Here is a 21,893-nt window from a genome sequence, read left to right on the forward strand (position 1 = left end):
AGAGGGAGGGGAGTCCCCAGACCTTGATATACGGAGGGAGGGGAGACCCCAGACCTTGATATACAGAGGGAGGGTGGGGCGGGGGTTCTCTCTGAAGAGTAGTAGGACTCAATGGGTATTGTTAACCTGTTGGTGACTGTGAACAACTGCAATTAGTCCTGAAGAAAAAAGCAGGGGTGCCAAAAATAGCCAGGTCTCTCCATAGGTTTCAGCTGGGTGATAAGTTGCAATTCAGCCACTTCTCTTTCAAGTCTCTATCTGAAATTCTTTTGTAATAATACAGCTGCTTGGAGATCCGGTATTGAACGTCCCAGAAGATGGAAGCGTTCTCCTTCTGGCTTCTCTGCCTTGCAATTCCCGATGTCGGAGTGATGCCCATTTATCCTCTGGCACAGGGTTTGGCCTGTTGGTCCAATAGAGAGCCCTGCTGGCATTTGATGACATTTGATGGCATTTGATCGCATTTGATGGCATACACAACGTTCGAAGATGAGCCATTCAATAGGCCTGAGATGGGATGTTTGGCATTGTTGGGTCCAGCGATGGTGTTGTCTGGGTGTGAGTGGCAGCAAAGTTGGCACCTGGGTTTATTGCAGCCTCTGGTACCTGTGTCCGGGTATGATTGTGGGTGAGGAGTTGTTATCGCCGTCTAGGAAGGTTGCAAATCTCTGAGGCGTTGAACTGTTTTAACTTGGGAGCTGTATGTGATCGCTAGTGGCATTCTGTTATTTTCTCTTTGGGGTCCGTATCGCAGCAAGCGCTCTCTGGCAATCTGTCTCACTTTGTCGATCTGTTGTTGAACTTTGAATTCCAAAACACCTGAATCTAGGATCTAAGGCTGTTTGAAAGAAGACCAACATCCAAAGCAATTTTGGCCAAGAATGTGAACTGCTGGGGAAACCCTAGGAGTTTGTCATAGAATCATAGAATCATAGAGTTGGAAGAAACCACAAGGGCCATCGAGTCCAACCCCCTGCCAAGCAGGAAACACCATCAGAGCACTCCTGACATATGGTTGCCAAGCCTCTGCTTAAAGACCTCCAAAGAAGGAGACTCCACCACACTCCTTGGCAGCAAATTCCACTGTCAAACAGCTCTTACTGTCAGGAAGTTCTTCCTAATGTTTAGGTGGAATCTTCTTTCTTGTAGTTTGGATCCATTGCTCCGTGTCCGCTTCTCTGGAGCAGCAGAAAACAACCTTTCTCCCTCCTCTATGTGACATCCTTTTATATATTTGAACATGGCTATCATATCACCCCTTAACCTCCTCTTCTCCAGGCTAAACATGCCCAGCTCCCTTAGCCGTTCCTCATAAGGCATCATTTCCAGGCCTTTGACCATTTTGGTTGCCCTCCTCTGGACACGTTCCAGTTTGTCAGTGTCCTTCTTGAACTGTGGTGCCCAGAACTGGACACAGTATTCCAGGTGAGGTCTGACCAGAGCAGAATACAGTGGCACTATTACTTCCCTTGATCTAGATGCTATACTCCTATTGATGCAGCCCAGAATTGCATTGGCTTTTTTAGCTGCCGCGTCACACTGTTGGCTCATGTCAAGTTTGTGGTCAACCAGGACTCCTAGATCTTTTTCACATGTACTGCTCTCAAGCCAGGTGTTACCCATCTTGTATTTGTGCCTCTCATTCTTTTTGCCCAAGTGCAATACTTTACATTTCTCCCTGTTAATTCATCTTGTTTGTTTTGGCCCAGTTCTCTAATCTGTCAAGGTCGTTTTGAAGTGTGATCCTGTCCTCTGGGGTGTTAGCCACCCCTCCCAGTTTGGTGTCATCTGCAAATTTGATCAGGATGCCCTTGAGTCCATCATCCAAGTCGTTGATAAAGATGTTGAATAAGACCGGGCCCAAGACAGAACCCTGTGGCACCCCACTAGTCACTCTTCTCCAGGATGAAGAGGAACCATAGATGAGCACCCTTTGGGTTCAGTCAGTCAGCCAGTTACAAATCCACTGAGTGGTAGCATAGTCAAGACCGCATTTTACCAGCTTCTTTACAAGAATATCATGGGGCACCTTGTCAAATGCCTTGCTGAAATCAAGGTAGGCTACATCCACTGCGTTCCCTTCATCTACCAGGCTTGTAATTCTGTCAAAAAACGAGATCAGGTTAGTCTGACATGACTTATTTTTCAGAAATCCATGCTGACTGTTGGTGATCACAGCATTCCTTTCTAGGTGCTCACAGACTGTTTGCTTAATGATCTGCTCCAGAATCTTCCCTGGTATTGATGTCAGACTGACTGGGCGGTAATTATTTGGGTCCTCTCTTTCCCCCTTTTTGAAAATAGGGACAACATTTGCCCTCCTCCAGTCTGCCGGGACTTTGCCTGTTCTCCAGGAATTCTCAGAGATGACTGCCAGTGGTTCTGAGATCACATCTGCCAGTTCTTTTAATACTCTTGGATGCAGTTCATCTGGCCCTGGAGACTTGAATACATCTAGACTAGCCAAGTATTCTTGTACTATCTCCTTAGTTATTCTGGGCTGTGTTTCCTCTGCTGAATCATTTGCTCCAAATTCTTCAGGTTGGGCATTGTTTTCTTTATCGGAGAAGACTGAGGCAAAGAAGGCATTGAGGAGTTCAGCCCTTTCTGTGTCCCCTGTTTGCATTTCACCATCTTATCCTCTGAGTGACCCCACTGTTTCTTTGTTCTTCCTTTTGCTACGAACATACCCATAAAAGCCTTTTTTGTTGCTTTTAACCTCTCTAGCAAGCCTGAGTTCATTCTGTGCTTTAGCTTTTCTGACTTTGTGTCTACATGTGCTGGCTATTTGTTTGAATTCCTCTTTGGTGGTTTCCCCCCTTTTCCATTTTTTGTACACATCCTTTTTAAATCTTAACTCAGTTAAAAGTTCTTTAGATAGCCACCCTGGCTTCTTTAGGCACCTTCCATGTTTCCATCTCATTGGTATTGCCTGAAGTTGTGCTTTTACTATCTCCCTCTTAACAAACTCCCAGCCATCATGAACTCCCTTTCCTTTTAGTATTACTGTCCATGGGATCCCACCCAGCACTTCCCTAAGTTTTATGAAGTCGGCTTTCTTAAAGTCAAGAAATTGAGTCCTAGTATGCTTCAGAAGAGCATGATCACTCGCGCCTAATGATCCTTCCACTTCTACCCAACTAACCAGGTCATCAACATTGGTTAGGACCAGATCTAAAATGGCTGTTCCTCTTGTTACTTCTCCCACTTTCTGGACAATGAAGTTGTCTGCAAGGCCAGTGAGGAATCTGTTTGACCTTATGCTCTTGGCTGTTTGACATCCAACAAATATCCGGGTAATTAAAGTCCCCCATTACTACTATCTCCCTTGGCCATCTGTTCCAGGAAGGCATCATCTATGTCCTCCGTTTGGCTTGGGGATCTATAGTAAACTCCCACAATGAGGTCCCTGTTATTCTTCTCTCCCTTAATTTTGACCCAAATGCTCTCACTTTGGCTTTGAGGTTCTAAATCTTGGATCTCTTCACAGGTATACACATCCCTGACATATAACGCCACTCCTCCTCCTTTCTTGTCTGGTCTGTTTCTCTGAAATAGATTGTATCCCTCCATTATTACATTCCAATCGTGGGACTTATCCCACCAGGTTTCAGTGATGCCTATTATGTCATATTTAGTTTGCTGTACCAAGAGCTCAAGCTCATCTTGTTTATTTCCCATGCTTTGCGCATTAGTGTACAGACATTGAAGTCCATTAATCATTCCCCCGCGTCTCATATTTAAGGATTTTTTCCTCCCACCACTAGGTCTGCGTGCTGTTTGCTCCATTTGGTCTATGACATTTGGATGATCATCTTCATCAATTGATAGACTCCTACCTTCAAGAGCACTGTCTCCCTCCCCCACATTAGTCAGTTTAAAGCCCTCCTGATGAGGTTTCTGAGATTTTTGGCAAAAACATTCCTCCCAACCATTGTGAGGTGCAGCCCATCGCTTGCCAGAAGACCATCTTCAAGAAACCGCAGTCCGTGATCTAAGAATCCAAACCGTTCCTGTTTACACCATTTGCGAAGCCAGCTGTTCACTATTTTCCCCTCTCTCCCCGGGCCACGTCGTTCAACTGGGAGGACAGATGAGATGACAATTTGTGCATTTAATTGCTTCAATTTCCTGCCCAGAGCCTCGTAGTCTCTTTTGATCTTCTGGAGGCTATTGCTTGGAGTGTCATTGGTTCCCACATGAACCAAGAGGAAGGGGTATTTGTCAGTGGGTTTTATGATTCCTTGCAGTCATTCAGTTACATCTTGGATCTTAGCCCGGGGAGACAGCACACTTCCCAAGACATCTTGTCAGGCCCACAGATCACTGCTTCTGTTCCCCTCAGTGGGGAATCCCCTATCACCACTACACGCCTCCTCTTAGGTCTGGTCGGGGTTCTTCCATGAGCTGTCCGTTCCAAGGTCGCCTGCACATTCCCTGAGGACTGACTTTGCTGCTCGTCTTCATATACCTGATCAACTGTAATGAGGCAGAGATCCTCAAATGGAGTCTGCTCTTCGTCTTCCATGCTAGGGGAGAGGACCTCAAAGCGATTGTGTATTTCTAAACAATCAGAGCGAACCCTGGGCCTCCTACTTCTTTGAGTCACGTTTCTCCATATATCTGGCTCCTGTGTTGGTGAACTAGCCTCCTTCTCAGGGGAGTCCCCTGTCTCCTCCTTGGTGGAGATGGTGTGCTCTGTTGCTTGTCTGTCTCCTGTGTTCTGTCTCTTGATGGATGAGGTGGCAGCTGGCCTGATGAATGGGAGACAGGTCGAGGTTAACATAGCTGGAAGTTTTGGCAAGTCGGAGGGGAGACAGCGTCCCAGCCATTGAAGCAATGTGTTCCTTTGTGGATTAGGAAGCAAAACAGGCCATCCCGCTCTGCAAAGAGCAGCCGGGTCACGTCATGTTATTTAAAAAATGCCATTGCTTCTTTTCCCCTTATGGGGTACCCAAAAGCTCATCTAGAGTCCTTAAGTGGGTTCCCTATCAGTAGGAGAAAAATTGTTGTTGTGCTGTTGACCCCACAGACCAGAGCATGCCAGGAACTCCTGTCTTCCACTGCCTCCCACAGTTTGGTCAAACTCATTCTGGTAGCTTCGAGAACACTATCCAACCATTTCGTCCTCTGTCGTCCCCTTCTCCTTGTGCCCTCCATCTTTCCCAACATCAGGATCTTTTCCAGGGAGTCTTCTCTTCTCATGAGGGGGCCAAAGTCTTGGAGCCTCAGCTTCAGGATCTGTCCTTCCAGTGAGCACTCAGGCCTGATTTCCTTCAGAATGGATCGGTTTGATCTTCTTGTAGTCCAAGAGTCTCCTCCAGCACCATAATGCAAAAGCATAAATTCTTCGGCGATCAGCCTTCTTTATGGTCCAGCTCTCATTTCCATACATCACTACTGGGAAAACCATAGCTTGAACTATATGGATCTTTGTCGGTAAGGTGATCTCTGCTTTCTGAGATGCTGCCTAGTTTTGTCATCACTTTTCTCCCGAGAAGCAGGCGTCTTTTGATTTTGTGACTGCTGTCACCATCTGTCATATCTTGGGGGACTCAAATGGGGGCCCCTTTTTAAACATTTTTAAAAGTAAAAAACCTAGTCTTATAGATAGAAAAGTACGGTACCTTGGCAATGGATTATTTGGATCCTGAACAACCAGGAGTTCTTAGCAAGAGATGGAAAAGTCCACGGACGAACAAAACTGTTTGCTTTATGCGGCTGCACAGAGATGGCCAAGGAGCAGCATAGTTTGGATTTTTCAAGCCTTTTCCCAAGTTTTGGAGGAGAGAAGGCTTGACTTAATTCCAGGCAGCCTCCCAGGCCCCGCGCTGGATCTCAAATGCCATCTTTCAGGATGTGGGGTTTCAAAGATCTTTTCCCGTGTCTGAGAGGTCCTCCTGGCTGGTTTTTTAAAATTTTGGTTTCCTGGTCTCTGTTGTGATGGTCTCCTTGTCAAGAATCACCCAGTTAGGCGTTTATTGATCTGTGTAACTTTGGGAAATGTCAATCTCATCTCCTACCTGAGCAGTTCTCTTTCCACAAGGGCCAACATTGATGTTGAAATCGAGCATTGCCTGAGCTCTGCGAGTGCAGCTTTCTCCCACTTGAAGGGCAGAGTGTTTGAGGACCGGGACATTCGCAGGGAAGTTTGGGAAGACACAGGAGAACTAATGCCAGAGTACTAGAAGAAGCAAAGATTGCCAGTGTTGAAGTGACAATTCTTCAACATTAACTTCTTGAACTCTGACAAGACAAAAGTATTATTTTGGGGGGACGGGGTGGGTGGGTGTGAGTGAGGGACTCCCTGGTCCTGAATGGGGCAACTGTGCCCCTAAAGGACGAGGTGTGCAGCCTAGGGGTGATCTTGGACCCAAGGAGGCGCAGGTCCATTCTGTGTCCAGGGCAGCTCCATCTGGGACGCAGGATGAGACCCTCCCTGCCCAGAGCGGTGCATGCTCTGGTTATCTCCCACTTGGACTGCTGCCACACGCTCTACGTGGGGCTACCTTTGAAGGTGACCTGGAAACTGCAACTAATCCAGAATGCGGTGACTGGGAGCAGCCACCAAGGCCACATAACACCAGTCTTGAAAGACTTAGGGATGTTTCCAGGCCCAATTCAAAGCGTATTAAGAGGATTCCAGCAAGGCTGAAACTTACTGTTTTAAGGTAAAGGGACGGTATCCGCAATATACAAAATACTACTCCAAAATCCCACAAACCCCCAAGACACAATCAAAAAACAATGGGAGAATGACATAGGCTATGAGATTAACCCCACTCAATGGACCAGAATGTGGTCTAACCCCCCCCCTTAAATCCATATCAACGAAAAGAAAAGAACTCACTCTGAAACTCACCTACAGGTGGTACCTAACACCAAGAAAACTAGCGCTAATACACCCAGGAACCTCACCAAAATGCTGGAGAAGATGCACCTCCACAGGCACATACCTCCACATGTGGTGGGAGTGCCCCAAAATCCAACTATTCTGGACAACAGCCACATGAGAAATATGTAAAATAACTAAACAAGTATTAGACATCACCCCAGAATTGGCCCTACTAAACATCTTCCAAGACAACAATGCCCATTTACACCACAAAGAACTCATAACCCACCTACTTTCAGCAGCCAGAAACACCATAACCAGACACTGGAGAGACCTGTCAGGAGTAAGCATGGACCAATGGTACCAAATAGTATGGGAAACAGCCCTACTAGAAAAATTAATCAATAAACTGAAACTGACACGGGGACAAATAGAAGAAGACGCCTTCACCCCAGTATGGCTCCCCTTTATCACATACACAGCCCAACAAGACAATGACAATAACCCACCAACAGCATACAAATCAATATGGCTAACCTGATCCAAAACACCCACCCACCCCACTCACACACGAAAACAAAGATCACCACAGCCAATCACAAACAAACAACCACACCCTAGGCCAACCCCAACCTCTCTCACCACCAAAGGGACACAAGTGAACAGTAGAGAACTGGCACGAGTAACGCTGACACGAAACCCATTAAGCAAAATAGAAACATCGCCACCCCCCACCTTCCCCCTCCACCCCCCACTAATGTCTCAGCAAATGAAACTGATTTGTAAAAATGTTACATGGAAAAAATACGAGAGACATTACACATATTTCTGTAAAACAAGAAAATCTTTAATAATAAATTAACTTGCTGTTTTTTAAAAAGGGATTTTATTCTTGTCAAAAGGAAACCTTCCTCTGCGGGTCAATGTGAAGAGGATGCCAGTGAGGTTGAACCTTTCTGTAAAATAAAGTCTTACCGAGCCCATAAAACACCAGTCCTGAGAGACCTGCATTGGCTCCCAGGACGTTTCCAAGCACAATTCAAAGTGTTGGTGCTGACCTTTAAATCCCTCAAGGGCCTTGGCCCAGTAGATCTGAAGGAGTGCCTCCACCCCGGACGCCAGGGTCCCTCTCCGGCAAGAAGCCAAGTTACAGGGAACCAGGCAGGGGGCCTTCTTGGTAGTGGCACCCTCCCTGTGGAGCGCCATCCTGTCAGATGTTAAAGGAATAAACAACTGTATGACATTTAGAAGACATCTGAAGGCAGCCCTGCTTAGGGAAGCTGAATGACTTGTTTTAATGTATTTTTAATCTATGTCGGAAGCCCCCCAGAGTGGGGATGCCTGTCCAATACCATGTTCTGAGCTGCAGATGCTTTTCCCGTTTGCCATGCACCAACCATGTGCTTCGTTGTCTCCTTCCCCACCGCCTTTGCCCTAAATATATTATTATTATTATTATTATTATTATTATTATTATTATTATTACAGGGCCTACCAGCTACACGGTGGGCACTATGTCGGAGCGCTTTGACTGCCACTATTGCCGGGACAACTTGCACGGGAAGAAGTATGTGCAGAAGGAAGGCCGCCACTGCTGCATCAAGTGCTTCGAGAAGTTCTGCGCAAACACCTGTGCTGAGTGCAAGAAGCCCATCGGGGCCGATTCCAAGGTGGTTATTTTAACAGTTTGCTTGTTTACTGAATGGATATTTCCATCCCACGCTCCCTGCCCCAAGAAATGTGGGGATGTTCAGGGAGGCAGGAGAGGACCCATTGTTTAATAGAGGCATAGGCAAACTTGGCCCTCCAACTGTTTTGGGACTACAACTCCCATGATCCTTAGCTAGGACTCCCCTGTGTGAGTGCCTGAGGGCCCCAGTCCTGCCACTCACCACCTGGCCCAGGGCAGGGCCTGACAGGCCTCATAAGGACAGTTGTTGTGTAGCCTTTTTAAATCCACGGGTAGGAATAATTGTTGCACCCGAGCAGAGACAAAAGGAGTCAAACAACACCAAGGGATTAATCCAGAGAAAGAGCGTTTTATTCTGCCATCCGGGGGGGCAGAGGCACCTGTGTGATTCAGGTCACAAAAGACAGGCCGCACCGAAAACATTTTACAAGCAGGTTTTATCCTTTTTCCAAACCCCTTTTTTCCTCTCCCCCTTCACAGATTCTTACATAGAAATGTTGCTTTTCGTTCTCTGGCTCTGCTCCCGGAAGTATGTTGCAAGTCAATGTACCAGGACAAGGTTATCTTGGATCTGGGAAGCGAAAAGCTTTTCTGTTCTCAGCTATGGGTTTGTTACAGCGTTTTTGTTACAGAGGACTGCTTAGCTCATGCTTTTTGTCTTAGAGGGAAATGCAGTTTCTAAAATGCGTACGCCGAGGCCTGGCTGGGGGGAGGATTCACAAACAGTTTTTTTATGGCTTTCTGGGGTAACCCTAACTGTACCCCTTCAGTTGCTGCTGCTGCTGCTGCTGGCCAGAAAGACTTGGAGCAGTGCAGTGTTCTTTTTAAAATGTTTTAAAATTCTATTATTTCCCTTTTGAATTTTTTTTTGTGGGGGGTGGGGGTGGGATGGATGTTTGGTTGGGTTTGGGAATTTGTTTTGATTTTGATGTGTTTGTAATTTTTACAGTTTTTTGTTTGTATTGTTTTATTGTGTTTTGTTTTAAAGGTTTTATTTTGTACTTAAGGGCTGCCGGGGAGTGGGTCCCAGCCAACAAATTGGCTGGGGCAGGTTCCACAGGGTGGGTATGCACTGGGACAACCGATCTCGGTGATCACGGGTAGGAGGAGGAGTTACGCTAAGACCAGACCATGTCATTACTGAGGAGGCAGGCTTAGTCGTTGTTTGAGGACTATCCCTGCCTCCAGGTCTGGTCTTGTTCGGACAGATACTGGAATCAGCAAGGGATAACCATACGACCTGAAGGTGCTGCTGTGCAATGCCAGGTCAATGATCCATAAGACCACTGCCATCCATGACTTGATCATGGATGGAGGACTTGACCTGGTCTGTGTAACAGAGACTTGGTGCATCAACCTCAGTTCTGCTGCCTTCCCCTCCTCCCTCCCTCCAGGAGCTGCATTTCAAGAACCGCTACTGGCACGAGAACTGCTTCCGCTGCTTCAAGTGCTCCACGTCTCTGGTCAACGAGCCCTTCATGCTGAAGGAGCACAACAAAGTGTGGTGCAACAAGTGCACTATGGATCAGGCCCCCCACTGCAAGGGCTGCCAGAAGCCCATCGTGGCAGGTAGGACTCCCCTCAGCTGACCTTGCACCCCTTCGTTTCTTGCCCCACTCGACTATGGAGCCTTGTCATGGGGCGGCCAGCAGGCTTATGGAACATTTCTTTTACCAAAATACTTACGTAACACGAATTCATTTTTAATGTTGCGCACAAAACCAGAGCTGTCTTGCGCATACACGTTGCCAGGGTGCAAAAACCTGTCCAGTGCCATAATAATAATAATAATAATAATAATAATAATAATTTATTATTTATACCCCACCCATCTGGCTGAGTTTCCCCAGCCACTCCGGGCGGCTCCCAATTGAGTGTTAAAAACAATACAGCATTAAATATTAAAAACTTCTCTAAACAGGGCTGCCTTCAGATGTCTTCTAAAAGTCAGATAGCTGCTTATTGCCTTGACATCTGCTGGGAGGGTGTTCCACAGGGTGGGCACCACCACCAAGGCGGCCCTCTGCCTGGATCCTTGTAACCTCACTTCTCGCAGGGAGGGAACCGCCAAAAGGATCTTGGGAGAGGGACCCCAGTGTCCGGGGTGGAGGTGCTCCTTCAGGGATACTGGGCCAAGTCTATTTAGGGCTTTCAAGGTCAGCATCTACCCTTTGAATTGTGCCTGGAAATGTCCCAGGAGGAATGTAGGTCTTTCAGGACTGGCGTTATGTGGTCTTGGCAGCCACTCCCAGTCCCCAGTCTGGCTGCCACATTTTGGATTAGTTGTAGTCACCTTCAAAGGTAGCCCCATGTAGAGTGCATTGCAGTAGGGAGATAACTAGAGCATGCACCACTCTTGCAAAACGGCCTGTGGGCAGGGAGGGTCTCAGCCTGCGTACCAGATGGAGCTGACAAATAGCTGCCCTGGACACAGAATTGACCTGTGCCTCCATGGACAGCTGTGACTCCAAAATGACTCCCAGGCTGCGCACCTGGTCCTTCAGGGGCACAGTTACCCCATTCAGGACCAGGGAATCCTCCACACCTGCCCGCCTCCTGTCCCCCAAAAACAGTACTTCTGTTTGTCAGGATTCAACCTCAATCTGTTAGCCGCCATCCATCCTCCAACCTCCTCAAGACACTCACACAGGACCTTCACTGCCTTCACTGGTTCATATTTGAAAGAGAGGTTGTATCTCTGCATACTGATGAACACCCAGCCCAAATCCCCTGATGATCTCTCCCAGCGGCTGCATGTAGATATTGAAAAGCATGGGGGAGAGGACGGAACCCTGAGGCACCCCACAAGTGAGAGCCCAGAGGTCTGAACACTCATCCACCACCACGTTCTGGACAAAATATACTTTAGCCCTTCACATATGCGCCGCCCGGGTGCAAAGACCAGCCCAGTGCCCCCCAAATTTAGTTAATTTTGCACGCATGGCGCCACGAAGAATGACAAGTGCCACTGTTGAGTTGGACAGGCGCCGATATTGTGAATGAGAAGCACCGCTGCGGGCGCACCACATCTTTGGGAAATGAGCGCACAAAATTGAAAGTCTTTGAGTGAAACAGTGGGTCTACATTTTGGGAATACCTAGGTATAGATGTCTATTTTTTCCTAGCTCTGTTCATAGGCAAACTCGGCCCACTAGATGTTTGGGGAGTACAACTCCCATCCTCCCTGACTACTGGTCCTGTTAGCTAGGGATGATGGGAGTTGTAGTCCCAAAACATCTGGAGGGCTGAGTTTGCCAATGCCTGTTCTAGCTTGATCAAAATTACCACATTTCCCCGTGTATAAGACTAGGTCCCCCCCCTTAAAAATAATGTCAAAAATGAGATGGCGTCTTATACTAGGATCCATCTACCCCACCCTACCCCATTTTCTTCAATCTGAGTCCCCCCCAAATAGGGACATCTTATGCATGGGGCCGTCTTATAGATGGGGAAATATGGTATTTATTCTTTCATAACAGGTAGAGGCAGCTCTTAACAAATCCAAACTGCAAGAACCATATAAATAATCAAAACCAGAAATCAGGTAGCTATTGTGGAAATAGGTATTCTTCATTGTCTGTTGGAATAGAGGAGTTTTCAGCCAGTATTTAAAAGTGGAAACAGAGGGTTCCCACTGAATCTCTGGTGGCAGAATATTCTGCAATAATGGTTCGCTTTCCTTTTCATTGTCAAACAAACATTCAGGCATCATTGCTTGTTGAAAGTGGAGTTGCAAACTGTTTCTCGGCTTTCTGGTTGACATGGGATTTTTGACCTGGAAGAGCACGCATGCTTTTTGCCAGCCCCACTCCACTATAATCCATGTACTATAGTCCAAGACATTCATTATTCTTATTTTTAATTTTCATCTTTATTTCATTTCATTATATTGCAGAATCTAGTGTCAATTATGACATTGATAAGAATCCCCGTTTCCTCTCTCATTCTGTTTCTGTGATTTCCCTCTGCCACATGGCAGCCTTTCATACATTTTGAACTTGTCGTTGTGTGTGTGTGTCATAATAAACAACAAGATGAAAAAATCTTTAATAATTCCAGTGGCACCTTAAAGATCAACTAAATATAAGCTTTCAAGGTATGAGGTTTTGTGTGTAATACACACTCCGTCTGATACTCTGACAACAAAACATCCCAAAGGGTGCTCATCAATGGTTCCTCTTCATCCTGGAGAAGAGTGACTAGTGGGGTGCCACAGGGTTCTGTCTTGGGCCCGGTCTTATTCAACATCTTTATCAACGACTTGGATGATGGACTCAAGGGCATCCTGATCAAATTTGCAGATGACACCAAACTGGGAGGGGTGGCTAACACCCCAGAGGACAGGATCACACTTCAAAACGACCTTGACAGATTAGAGAACTGGGCCAAAACAAACAAGATGAATTTTAACAGGGAGAAATGTAAAGTATTGCACTTGGGCAAAAAGAATGAGAGGCACAAATACAAGATGGGTGACACCTGGCTTGAGAGCAGTACATGTGAAAAAGATCTAGGAGTCCTGGTTGACCACAAACTTGACATGAGCCAACAGTGTGACGCGGCAGCTAAAAAAGCCAATGCAATTCTGGGCTGCATCAATAGGAGTATAGCATCTAGATCAAGGGAAGTAATAGTGCCACTGTATTCTGCTCTGGTCAGACCTCACCTGGAATACTGTGTCCAGTTCTGGGTACCACAGTTCAAGAAGGACACTGACAAACTGGAACGTGTCCAGAGGAGGGCAACCAAAATGGTCAAAGGCCTGGAAATGATGCCTTATGAGGAACGGCTAAGGGAGCTGGGCATGTTTAGCCTGGAGAAGAGGAGGTTAAGGGGTGATATGATAGCCATGTTCAAATATATAAAAGGATGTCACATAGAGGAGGGAGAAAGGTTGTTTTCTGCTGCTCCAGAGAAGCGGACACGGAGCAATGGATCCAAACTACAAGAAAGAAGATTCCACCTAAACATTAGGAAGAACTTCCTGACAGTAAGAGCTGTTTGACAGTGGAATTTGCTGCCAAGGAGTGTGGTGGAGTCTCCTTCTTTGGAGGTCTTTAAGCAGAGGCTTGACAACCATATGTCAGGAGTGCTCTGATGGTGTTTCCTGCTTGGCAGGGGGTTGGACTCGATGGCCCTTGTGGTCTCTTCCAACTCTAGGATTCTATGATTCTAATACATTTTGAACTTGTCATTGTGTGTGTATCTGAAAAAGTGTGCATACATGCAAAAGCTTATACCTCAAACGACTCAGTTGGTCTCTAAGGTGCTGCTTTTTATTCTTTTGGAAGAATTCTTTGAAAGACTTTCTGAGATCATATCACTTTTTGGAAGACTTGATTCTTTTAAGGAAGTTTTTAGATTTTTAAGAAAAGTCTTTTGAACTATCTTTTTAAAGAATGGTTTTGGTATATTTTGGCGATGGCAGACCAACATACCTACTTGAATCTGTTAGAAATATGGGCAGTTCATAAAAAACCTTTTTCTTAAAATGCCTGTTCCAAAGGTCTTATCTTACTACACTAGGGGTTATATAGTTATCTCTGAAATTTCATGCATATCAGTTAATATCTTGACCCTGCTCTGCTGAATTGACATTTCAGCCTTCACAACATAGGAAAATGGCCAAGTAAACAGCTATTTTCCTGGAGGAGGGTCAAGATATTAACTGATATGCATGAAATTTCAGCTATAGCTATATAATCCCTAGTGTAGTAAGATAAGAACTTGGGAGCAGGCATTTTCAAAATAGAGTTTTTTTTATAAACCGTCCTACTGAACACCCAATGCTTTTCAGTGGAGCAGGGTCAAGATATTAACTGATATGCATAAAATTTCAGATATATCTATATAATTCCTGGTGTAGTAAGACCAGACTTTTTTATGAATCAACCTAATATATATTAGTTACTTTGGCCCCCAGGACAATCTGACAATAATTTTCCCACTTTTTTACGAAGTTAGCCCACGCATATCAATCCATTTGTTTTGGATCAATGTTTGGTCATTCTTCCAAACTAGTTCCGTTCCTTCTGAAGTTTCGGTTCCAATGGAAATCTCATGGTTACAGTCATTTTAGCCAACTCTATGAATTCACATAATTTGTTTAGCCAACTTGATGAGTTCACACAATTTGTTTAACCAATCCTCTACTGAGGGGATGTTGTCCCCTTTCCAATTTTAGAGTCCAAGAGATTTAGACCACTGTTTTTCATCACTGGGAGAGGTGAGGTTATAGGGAACCAGGCAGAGAGCCTTCTTGGTGGTGGCGCCCACCCTTCAGATGTCAAGGAAATAATCAACTATCCTACTTTTAAAAGACATCTGAAGGCAGCCCTATTGAGGGAAAAATTTTAATGTTAGATGCTGTATTGCTGGGACGTCCAACTCTCAAGTATAAAAAAACTGGCAGTGATCTACCCCCTTTTTTGGGGGGGGGTTAGTTCAAAGTTGTTCCTATCCCTAACCCCTATCCCTAACTCCTATTTTTAGCCCCTACAGTATCCTTAACCCCTATTCCTATCCCTAACCCCTATCCCTAATCTTGCATTTTTAATAATTGATTGGGAGCCACCAGCTTGCCATTCGTGAATCACAATTTTCTCAGTGCCACAAATTGCATCAATCTGGCAGTGAGTGCCATCTCTTTCCCTCCCTCTTTGCAGGCGACCAGAATGTGGAATACAAGAAGACTGTCTGGCACAAGGAGTGCTTCACCTGCAGCCAGTGCAAGCAGGTGATTGGCACCGCCAGCTTCTTCCCCAAGGACGACGAGATTTATTGCACCTCCTGCCATGAGCAGAAATTTGCCAAGACCTGTGTGAAGTGCAAGCAGGTAAGTTGTGCCGACCCACCCTCCCCCAGCTTACCTGGATCCCATTTGGATCCCGGCTTTCCCCCAAAGGGCTCGGAGCTGCGCTCATTATCAGAGTTTCCTCCGCCAGTGCGGAAGGTGCGCCAAAAGGCACTCATGCCGACCAATGCACCCACTCTTCTTTCACCACGGCCTCTTGGTGCAGTTCTTAATGGAGGACATATGGTGGAGATAAGGGCAGGGTCAAGGCACTCCTGGAAGGTTCAGTCCAGTCCAAGGTGGCGATGAGGTTGCAGCACTCATAGGGGTTAAAGATAGGGATAGGAATAGCAGGCATGTCCCACAGGTAAATCATGATCTACCAGTAGATCACTGGACATCTGTGGTAGATCACTGGCTCTCCCTAAAGAAGCTCAACAAGGTCAACATCTTTGCCCTGCACCCCCAAAAAGGGTAGATCACTGCCAGTTTTTAACTGTGAGTGGGTCGCAGCCTCTTGGGAGTTGGCCACCCTAGGCATAGGGGTTAGGGATGTCCAAAGTCCGTTTTGGGGGCCTAATCTGGCTCACCAGTGGATTTAATCTGGCCCCCGTGGCAGTATAGGTCCTGGGGTAAAATCCTAAAAAAAGCTTAACAACTCTGGTTGGGCCTCTGGCCCTTTTGATTTAAATCACTCATCATTAAGGCTTGATTAAAAACCTTTTTTTCAGAAAGGTTCAACCTTGCTGGCATCCTAATATTGACAACCAGAGGAAGGCTTCATTTTTGGAATCATAAATTCTCAGAGGAGTTTTCACAGTTAAATAAAATATGACTGATTTGGTTCTGCTATGAGAAATACATTGACAGATAATGATAATGAGGTTTATAGTGAAGTTTCATAAGTTAACTGCTTCTATTTGGACAACTTTTCTGCTGTATTTGATTGGAAGGAGAAAAAACATTTCCTTCATAACAATTTAAACCATTTATTTCACTAAAGCAGTTACGTGATAGCATATGGATCCACGTTTGTTAACTGATGTGCTTAAACTTTTTTTCTTTTTTCTTTTTTTAACCCAACAGACTGAGTTTTAGCACTTAAAAACAAATCCTTATTTCCTGACGAATAGTCTTTGGACTATAATGTAATTTCAATAGAAAACCTTTAGAAAGATTTTTCTTCCCAAAGCATTTCATTTTAAAAATCCTGATTTGAATAATAATAAAAATCCAATTTAAATCAAAATAAAGAGTTTGTGGGTTTTTTAAAGTCATAATTGAAAAAATCAGAATAATAATTCATAAAGAAAACAGTTTATAAGAAGTAAACAAGGAGGCCATGTACAGGATAAAATAAGTCTTTTATTCTGACGTTTTATGTTACGTTTATTTTATGTTATGTTCATGTCTAATGGTGGTTGATTTGTTGAGCTGAGTTGTGGTGGATTTATGTTGTACAATGTACAGTGGTACCTTGGTTTACAACCATAATCCGTTCCAGAGGTCCGTCTGTAAACCAAAACAGGTTGGAACTTGAGGCACGCTTTTGCCAATGGTGCCTCCCCCCCAAAATTGTTTGTTATCCCCCCCCAAAAAGGGGGGAAGGGCTGTAATCCAAAAAAAGGTTGCAATCCAGGATAAGTACTTCCGGGTTTGATATGTTTGTAATCCAGAACGTCTGCAAACCAAGGTACCACCGTAAATAAATTTTAAATTAAATGAAAATTTTTAATACAAATGGTCGTCAAATTAATTCAAATGAAACCCCCCTCCAAATATATATATATATATATATATATATGCTTTCGTAGATTTTCACGGGTACAGGAATGCAGGTTTTGGTGTCCTCGGGTGTCTTCCCGTGTAAAAGTTGGGGTGTCTAGGCGACGTTTCGACGAGGTCTCACTCGTCATCTTCAGGCTGGTGGTTTCGGCTTCTTGTTACTGGAACAGAGCAGGATCTCAGTGTTTGAGTTCCTATAAATACTGTTGAGGGGGTGTGGTGTATAGCCTCCAATGTTCTGGGCAGAGAGGAAGTTCCCAGGCTAGTGTGCCTTTTCTTATTTTGTTCCTTAATTACTTGAGGGATATCTTGAGTGATTTCTTGAGTGATATCCTGAGTACCACTTAGGTGGGTCATTAGGTGTGGATTAGTTGCTAAAGTCTTTGTGTCTTGACCTCTTGAACTTTGTGAAGAGTTTTTCTGAGAAGATGGCTGTACTGCACTTAGTTGTGCTCTGGCTTGGCTTCGTGTATAGGGGCGAGCTGTGGTTTTGTGGCCTGTGTCAGCCAGATCTGTGTAGGGATTGCAGGGGGGTGCAGCATCCGGAGGTGCCACCATGGTTTGGCTACTGGATGGTGTCTGTAATTTAGCCTTTTGCACCAACCAAAAAATAGCCAATATCCTCAGAAACCCCAAGGATAAAATCCAGTTGGAAAACCAAGGGGTCTATGAAATACCCTGCAAAGTCTGCCCAGCCACGTACATTGGACAAACAAACAGACGAATAAATGCACGTATCGCAGAACACAAGAATGCCGTCAAAAAAGAAGAAAAAACTTCCTCTCTTTTCCAACACATGAAAGAAACAGGACACGAAATTAATTTTGCAGATTCCAAATTGCTCTTTAACATGGAACATCACCACAAGAGAATAATCATGGAAGCCATCGAGATAGAGAAACACCCCCACAACATGAACAAGCGTGACGACACATCCCGCTTGCCAGACATCTGGAAATTAGCCCTCCCCACAAAAACTGACACCAGATCCAGAGGCACACAGAACGCCATCACCAATCAACCACACCAGACCCAAACCCAGACCCTCTCCACAGATAAATTACAGACACCATCCAGTAGCCAAACCATGGTGGCACCTCCGGATGCTGCACCCCCCTGCAATCCCTACACAGATCTGGCTGACACAGGCCACAAAACCACAGCTCGCCCCTATACACGAAGCCAAGCCAGAGCACAACTAAGTGCAGTACAGCCATCTTCTCAGAAAAACTCTTCACAAAGTTCAAGAGGTCAAGACACAAAGACTTTAGCAACTAATCCACACCTAATGACCCACCTAAGTGGTACTCAGGATATCACTCAAGAAATCACTCAAGATATCCCTCAAGTAATTAAGGAACAAAATAAGAAAAGGCACACTAGCCTGGGAACTTCCTCTCTGCCCAGAACATTGGAGGCTATACACCACACCCCCTCAACAGTATTTATAGGAACTCAAACACTGAGATCCTGCTCTGTTCCAGTAACAAGAAGCCGAAACCACCAGCCTGAAGATGACGAGTGAGACCTCGTCGAAACGTCGCCTAGACACCCCAACTTTTACACGGGAAGACACCCGAGGACACCAAAACCTGCATATATATATATATATATATATATATATGCAGGTTTTGGTGTCCTCGGGTGTCTTCCCGTGTAAAAGTTGGGGTGTCTAGGCGACGTTTAATTATATATATATAATTAAAAAAATCATTGTCCACCCTGCTTTAAACAGAAGAGAGAACAGAAGAGAGAAAGCTTCCACAGGTGACACAGGGTTCGGGGTGGCTGGGACGAATGGTTCCCCAGGAGTCGAAGCAGCGCTTGACCTCTGACTTCCTTCTCCACGCCAGGCCATCACCTGCGGAGGGGTCGCCTACCAGGAGCAACCGTACCACTCCGAGTGCTTTGTGTGTGCCACTTGCTCCAAGAAACTGGGAGGGCAGCGCTTCACAGCTGTGGAGGATCAATTCTACTGCGTTGATTGCTACAAGTCCTTTGTGGCCAAGAAATGCAGCGGTTGCAAGAACCCCATCACAGGTGGGTCAGTGATGGGTCCGGGACAGGTGCCTGGATGTGGTTGGAGGATGGGTGGCGCCTAACAGATTGAGGTTGGATCCTGGCAAGGCAGCAGTCCTGTTGTGGGTGGGCCCAAACAGCTGGAGGGCCAAGTTCAGCTATCACTGGGATATAGGATATATCAGATTCTTCTGCTATAGGATACACAGGATAGATATTCTGTTCCTTTTTTTTTTATAAATTTTTTTATTAAGTTTTCACATTTTTTGTAGACAAACACACACACAAACACAAAAACACAAAGCAAAACATATATAATTTTCATTACCCTCTTTCCTTGACTTCCCCACATCTCTCCTTCCCACATTCCAATTTCAATAGTTAATTCAGCAAGTTATTTCCTCTTCTCTCTATTATATTGTTATCCTCTGTTCTTAATATTTAACATCTCTTATTAGACTCAAATTTACTTATCCAGTTTTTACACATTAGCTCCTTTCTCTAAGGTCGACCTGCCTTCTCTCCCACGAAATCCTCCCTTTTTATATTAAACAAAACATATCCAAATTAAAAAATCATAAATCATAAATTTTTACTATTCTACTCTCCCCCTCCCTCCCTGGCCCGGTTTCTGTCCCTTCCCAAATCACTATTCTAAAAGAACAGTTTCAGCCCGGATTTCTCACATCCGAGGCTCTCAAGCCCCAGTTAGTCTCTCTCCGTCTGTTTTGTTGCTTATTGGCCTTCAGTTCTCGAAGAAGTTGTGTCCCAAGCTCCCTCTTCTTTCCTTCCACCAAAGTCAATAGCAGTTGCTGCCAAGGATCTGCCAGTCTCCCATGCTCAAACTTAAAGAAAGGGTCCCAGTCATACTTGTTCTTTCCTTCCACCGAATCAGTCAATAGCAATTGCTGCCAAGGGTCTGCCAGTCTCCCATACTCAAACTTGAGGAAGAAGTCCCAATCATGTTTATTTGTTCTTTTATATTCCGGTATTTCAGATATTCCAGGGGCTTCTTCCTTTGTCCTTCTCTCCTTTTGCAGATTTACGGTCCACTGGTCCTGTTCTTCAAATCCTTTGTTTTCTAAAGCTGCAGGCTTTTGGTTGGTGCTTTCCATCTGAACATCCTCTCCTTCTTCTTCCTCTTTTCCCCCCATTTCCAAAACTGTCTCTTCTGTTCCGGCTGCCGGGTTTTTTTCCAACTTTGTGTCGTCAGCAGAGTTGCTCAATTTCAAATTCAAGGTCACAAGTTGTTTGTTCATATCTGCAGTCTGCTCTTGTAAAATTCCCACGAGAAAGAACATCCTTTCTATCTCTGCCAGTAATTTTCCTTCTGCAGCCATTGCAGTGTCTTTTGTTCCCTCCAGGGGGATTGCCAGTCCAATAGTTCTTTTCCAACAATTCGTTACTTTGTTGTTCACAAATACTTTGTTTCCAATCAGTTCAGATACAATATGTCACCTTTAATCCAAAAAGAAATTTCTAAATATCACAGTTCCAGCCTTTAGTCGCCCGTTTGACCGCTCTTTTGACAGCTGTCAAACTTTCTTTCTCTTTTTCCTCAGGCTCACACGCAGGACCCTCCCGGGTCCAGAATGGGGGGGGGATTACACAAAAGCTTCTAAAATTCCTCTCTCCTCTCCAGCACAGTAACTTTTTAATCCAATTCGTGCAAGTTGTCTTTCTAAACACAAAAGTCTTTCCACCTTAGTGCTCCTCTCCTTGCTTGAATCTTTTTGTGGGGGGGGGGAGTGTGGACTTCCTTTTAGCACATCCCCCGGTCGTACTCCAATCAAAGGTAAAATTTTAATATCGAATTTTCATTTTACTCACGGGTTCTTTGTTTCAGTCCAAATTTCAGGAAGGAAGACAGCGCTCTCCGGCCATGGCTCGCGGCTTCGCTCTGCCGAGGTAGCGATGGACTCTCAGCACCGCGCCGCACCCCAGTCCACTCCGCAGCCTTTAAAAAGGCTCTTCGCGGGTCGGGGAGGGCGTTTAAGGTACCCACCGAGTCACCAAGTCCGCAGGCTTCAGCGCCTGCGGTTTTTAAGGGTCCCCGTGTCGCCGGCACGGCAAGACCCGTCCTCAGCAGAGCCGATTCCCTCCGGAGCTCGGAGGGAATCCGCCATTACCGGATCGCGCTATCCCGGAAGTCCAGATCTTCTGTTCCATTCATTCATATATTCAGTTCCATTCGTTCATTTGCTTCCCAAAAGAAGCTCGACAACTTTGATATGTCCAACGTCAATGGGTAGATCACTGCTAGTTTTTTTTCTACTGGGAGTAGATCGCAGTCTCTTGAGAGTTGGACATCCCTGGCCTAGCTCATAAGCAATTAAGTCAAGCATCCCCAAACTCGGCCCTCCAGCTCTTTTGGGACTACAATGCCCATCGTCTCTGACCACTGGTCCTGGGAGCTAGGTATGATGGGGGTTGTAGTCCGAAAACAGTTGGAGGGCCAAGTTGGGCCATGCCTGATCTAGAGTAGTGGTGGCCAAACTTGACCCTCCAGCTATTTGAGGACTAAAACGCCCATCATCCCTGACCGCTGGTTCTGCTAGCTAGAGTTGTAAGCCAGGTTTGAGGAAGCCCACAAGTCATTGGAGGGAAGCCCACCTACCTGTCCCCGAACTCCCCCACTCCTTCTTCCAGGCATAGGCAAACTCAGCCCTCCAGCTGTGTTGGGGTTATAATTCCCATCATCCCCGACCACTGGTCCTGTGAGCTAGGGGCGATGGGAATTGTAGTCCCAAGACAGCTCGAGGGCCAAGTTT

The 21,893-nt window shown here is 45.5% G+C and overlaps 1 protein-coding gene across 3 annotated transcripts in view; it reads left to right on the forward strand.

Annotated features, from left to right (window-relative positions):
- Positions 1–21,893, forward strand: part of FHL1 (four and a half LIM domains 1) — a 65,782-nt gene that overhangs the window by 40,688 nt on the left and 3,201 nt on the right. For all 3 annotated transcript variants that reach the window (XM_081897016.1, XM_081897017.1, XM_081897015.1), the window contains exons 2-5: positions 8,324–8,505; positions 9,920–10,094; positions 15,191–15,360; positions 18,957–19,143. In XM_081897016.1, coding sequence (XP_081753142.1) covers positions 8,350–8,505; positions 9,920–10,094; positions 15,191–15,360; positions 18,957–19,143 — 688 coding nt within the window. In that variant the 5' untranslated portion in view covers positions 8,324–8,349. The remainder of the gene's footprint in view (positions 1–8,323; positions 8,506–9,919; positions 10,095–15,190; positions 15,361–18,956; positions 19,144–21,893) is intronic.

Source organism: Podarcis melisellensis (genome assembly GCF_964234715.1).
Source record: "Podarcis melisellensis genome assembly, chromosome: Z".
NCBI classification, from domain to species: Eukaryota; Metazoa; Chordata; class Lepidosauria; order Squamata; family Lacertidae; genus Podarcis; species Podarcis melisellensis.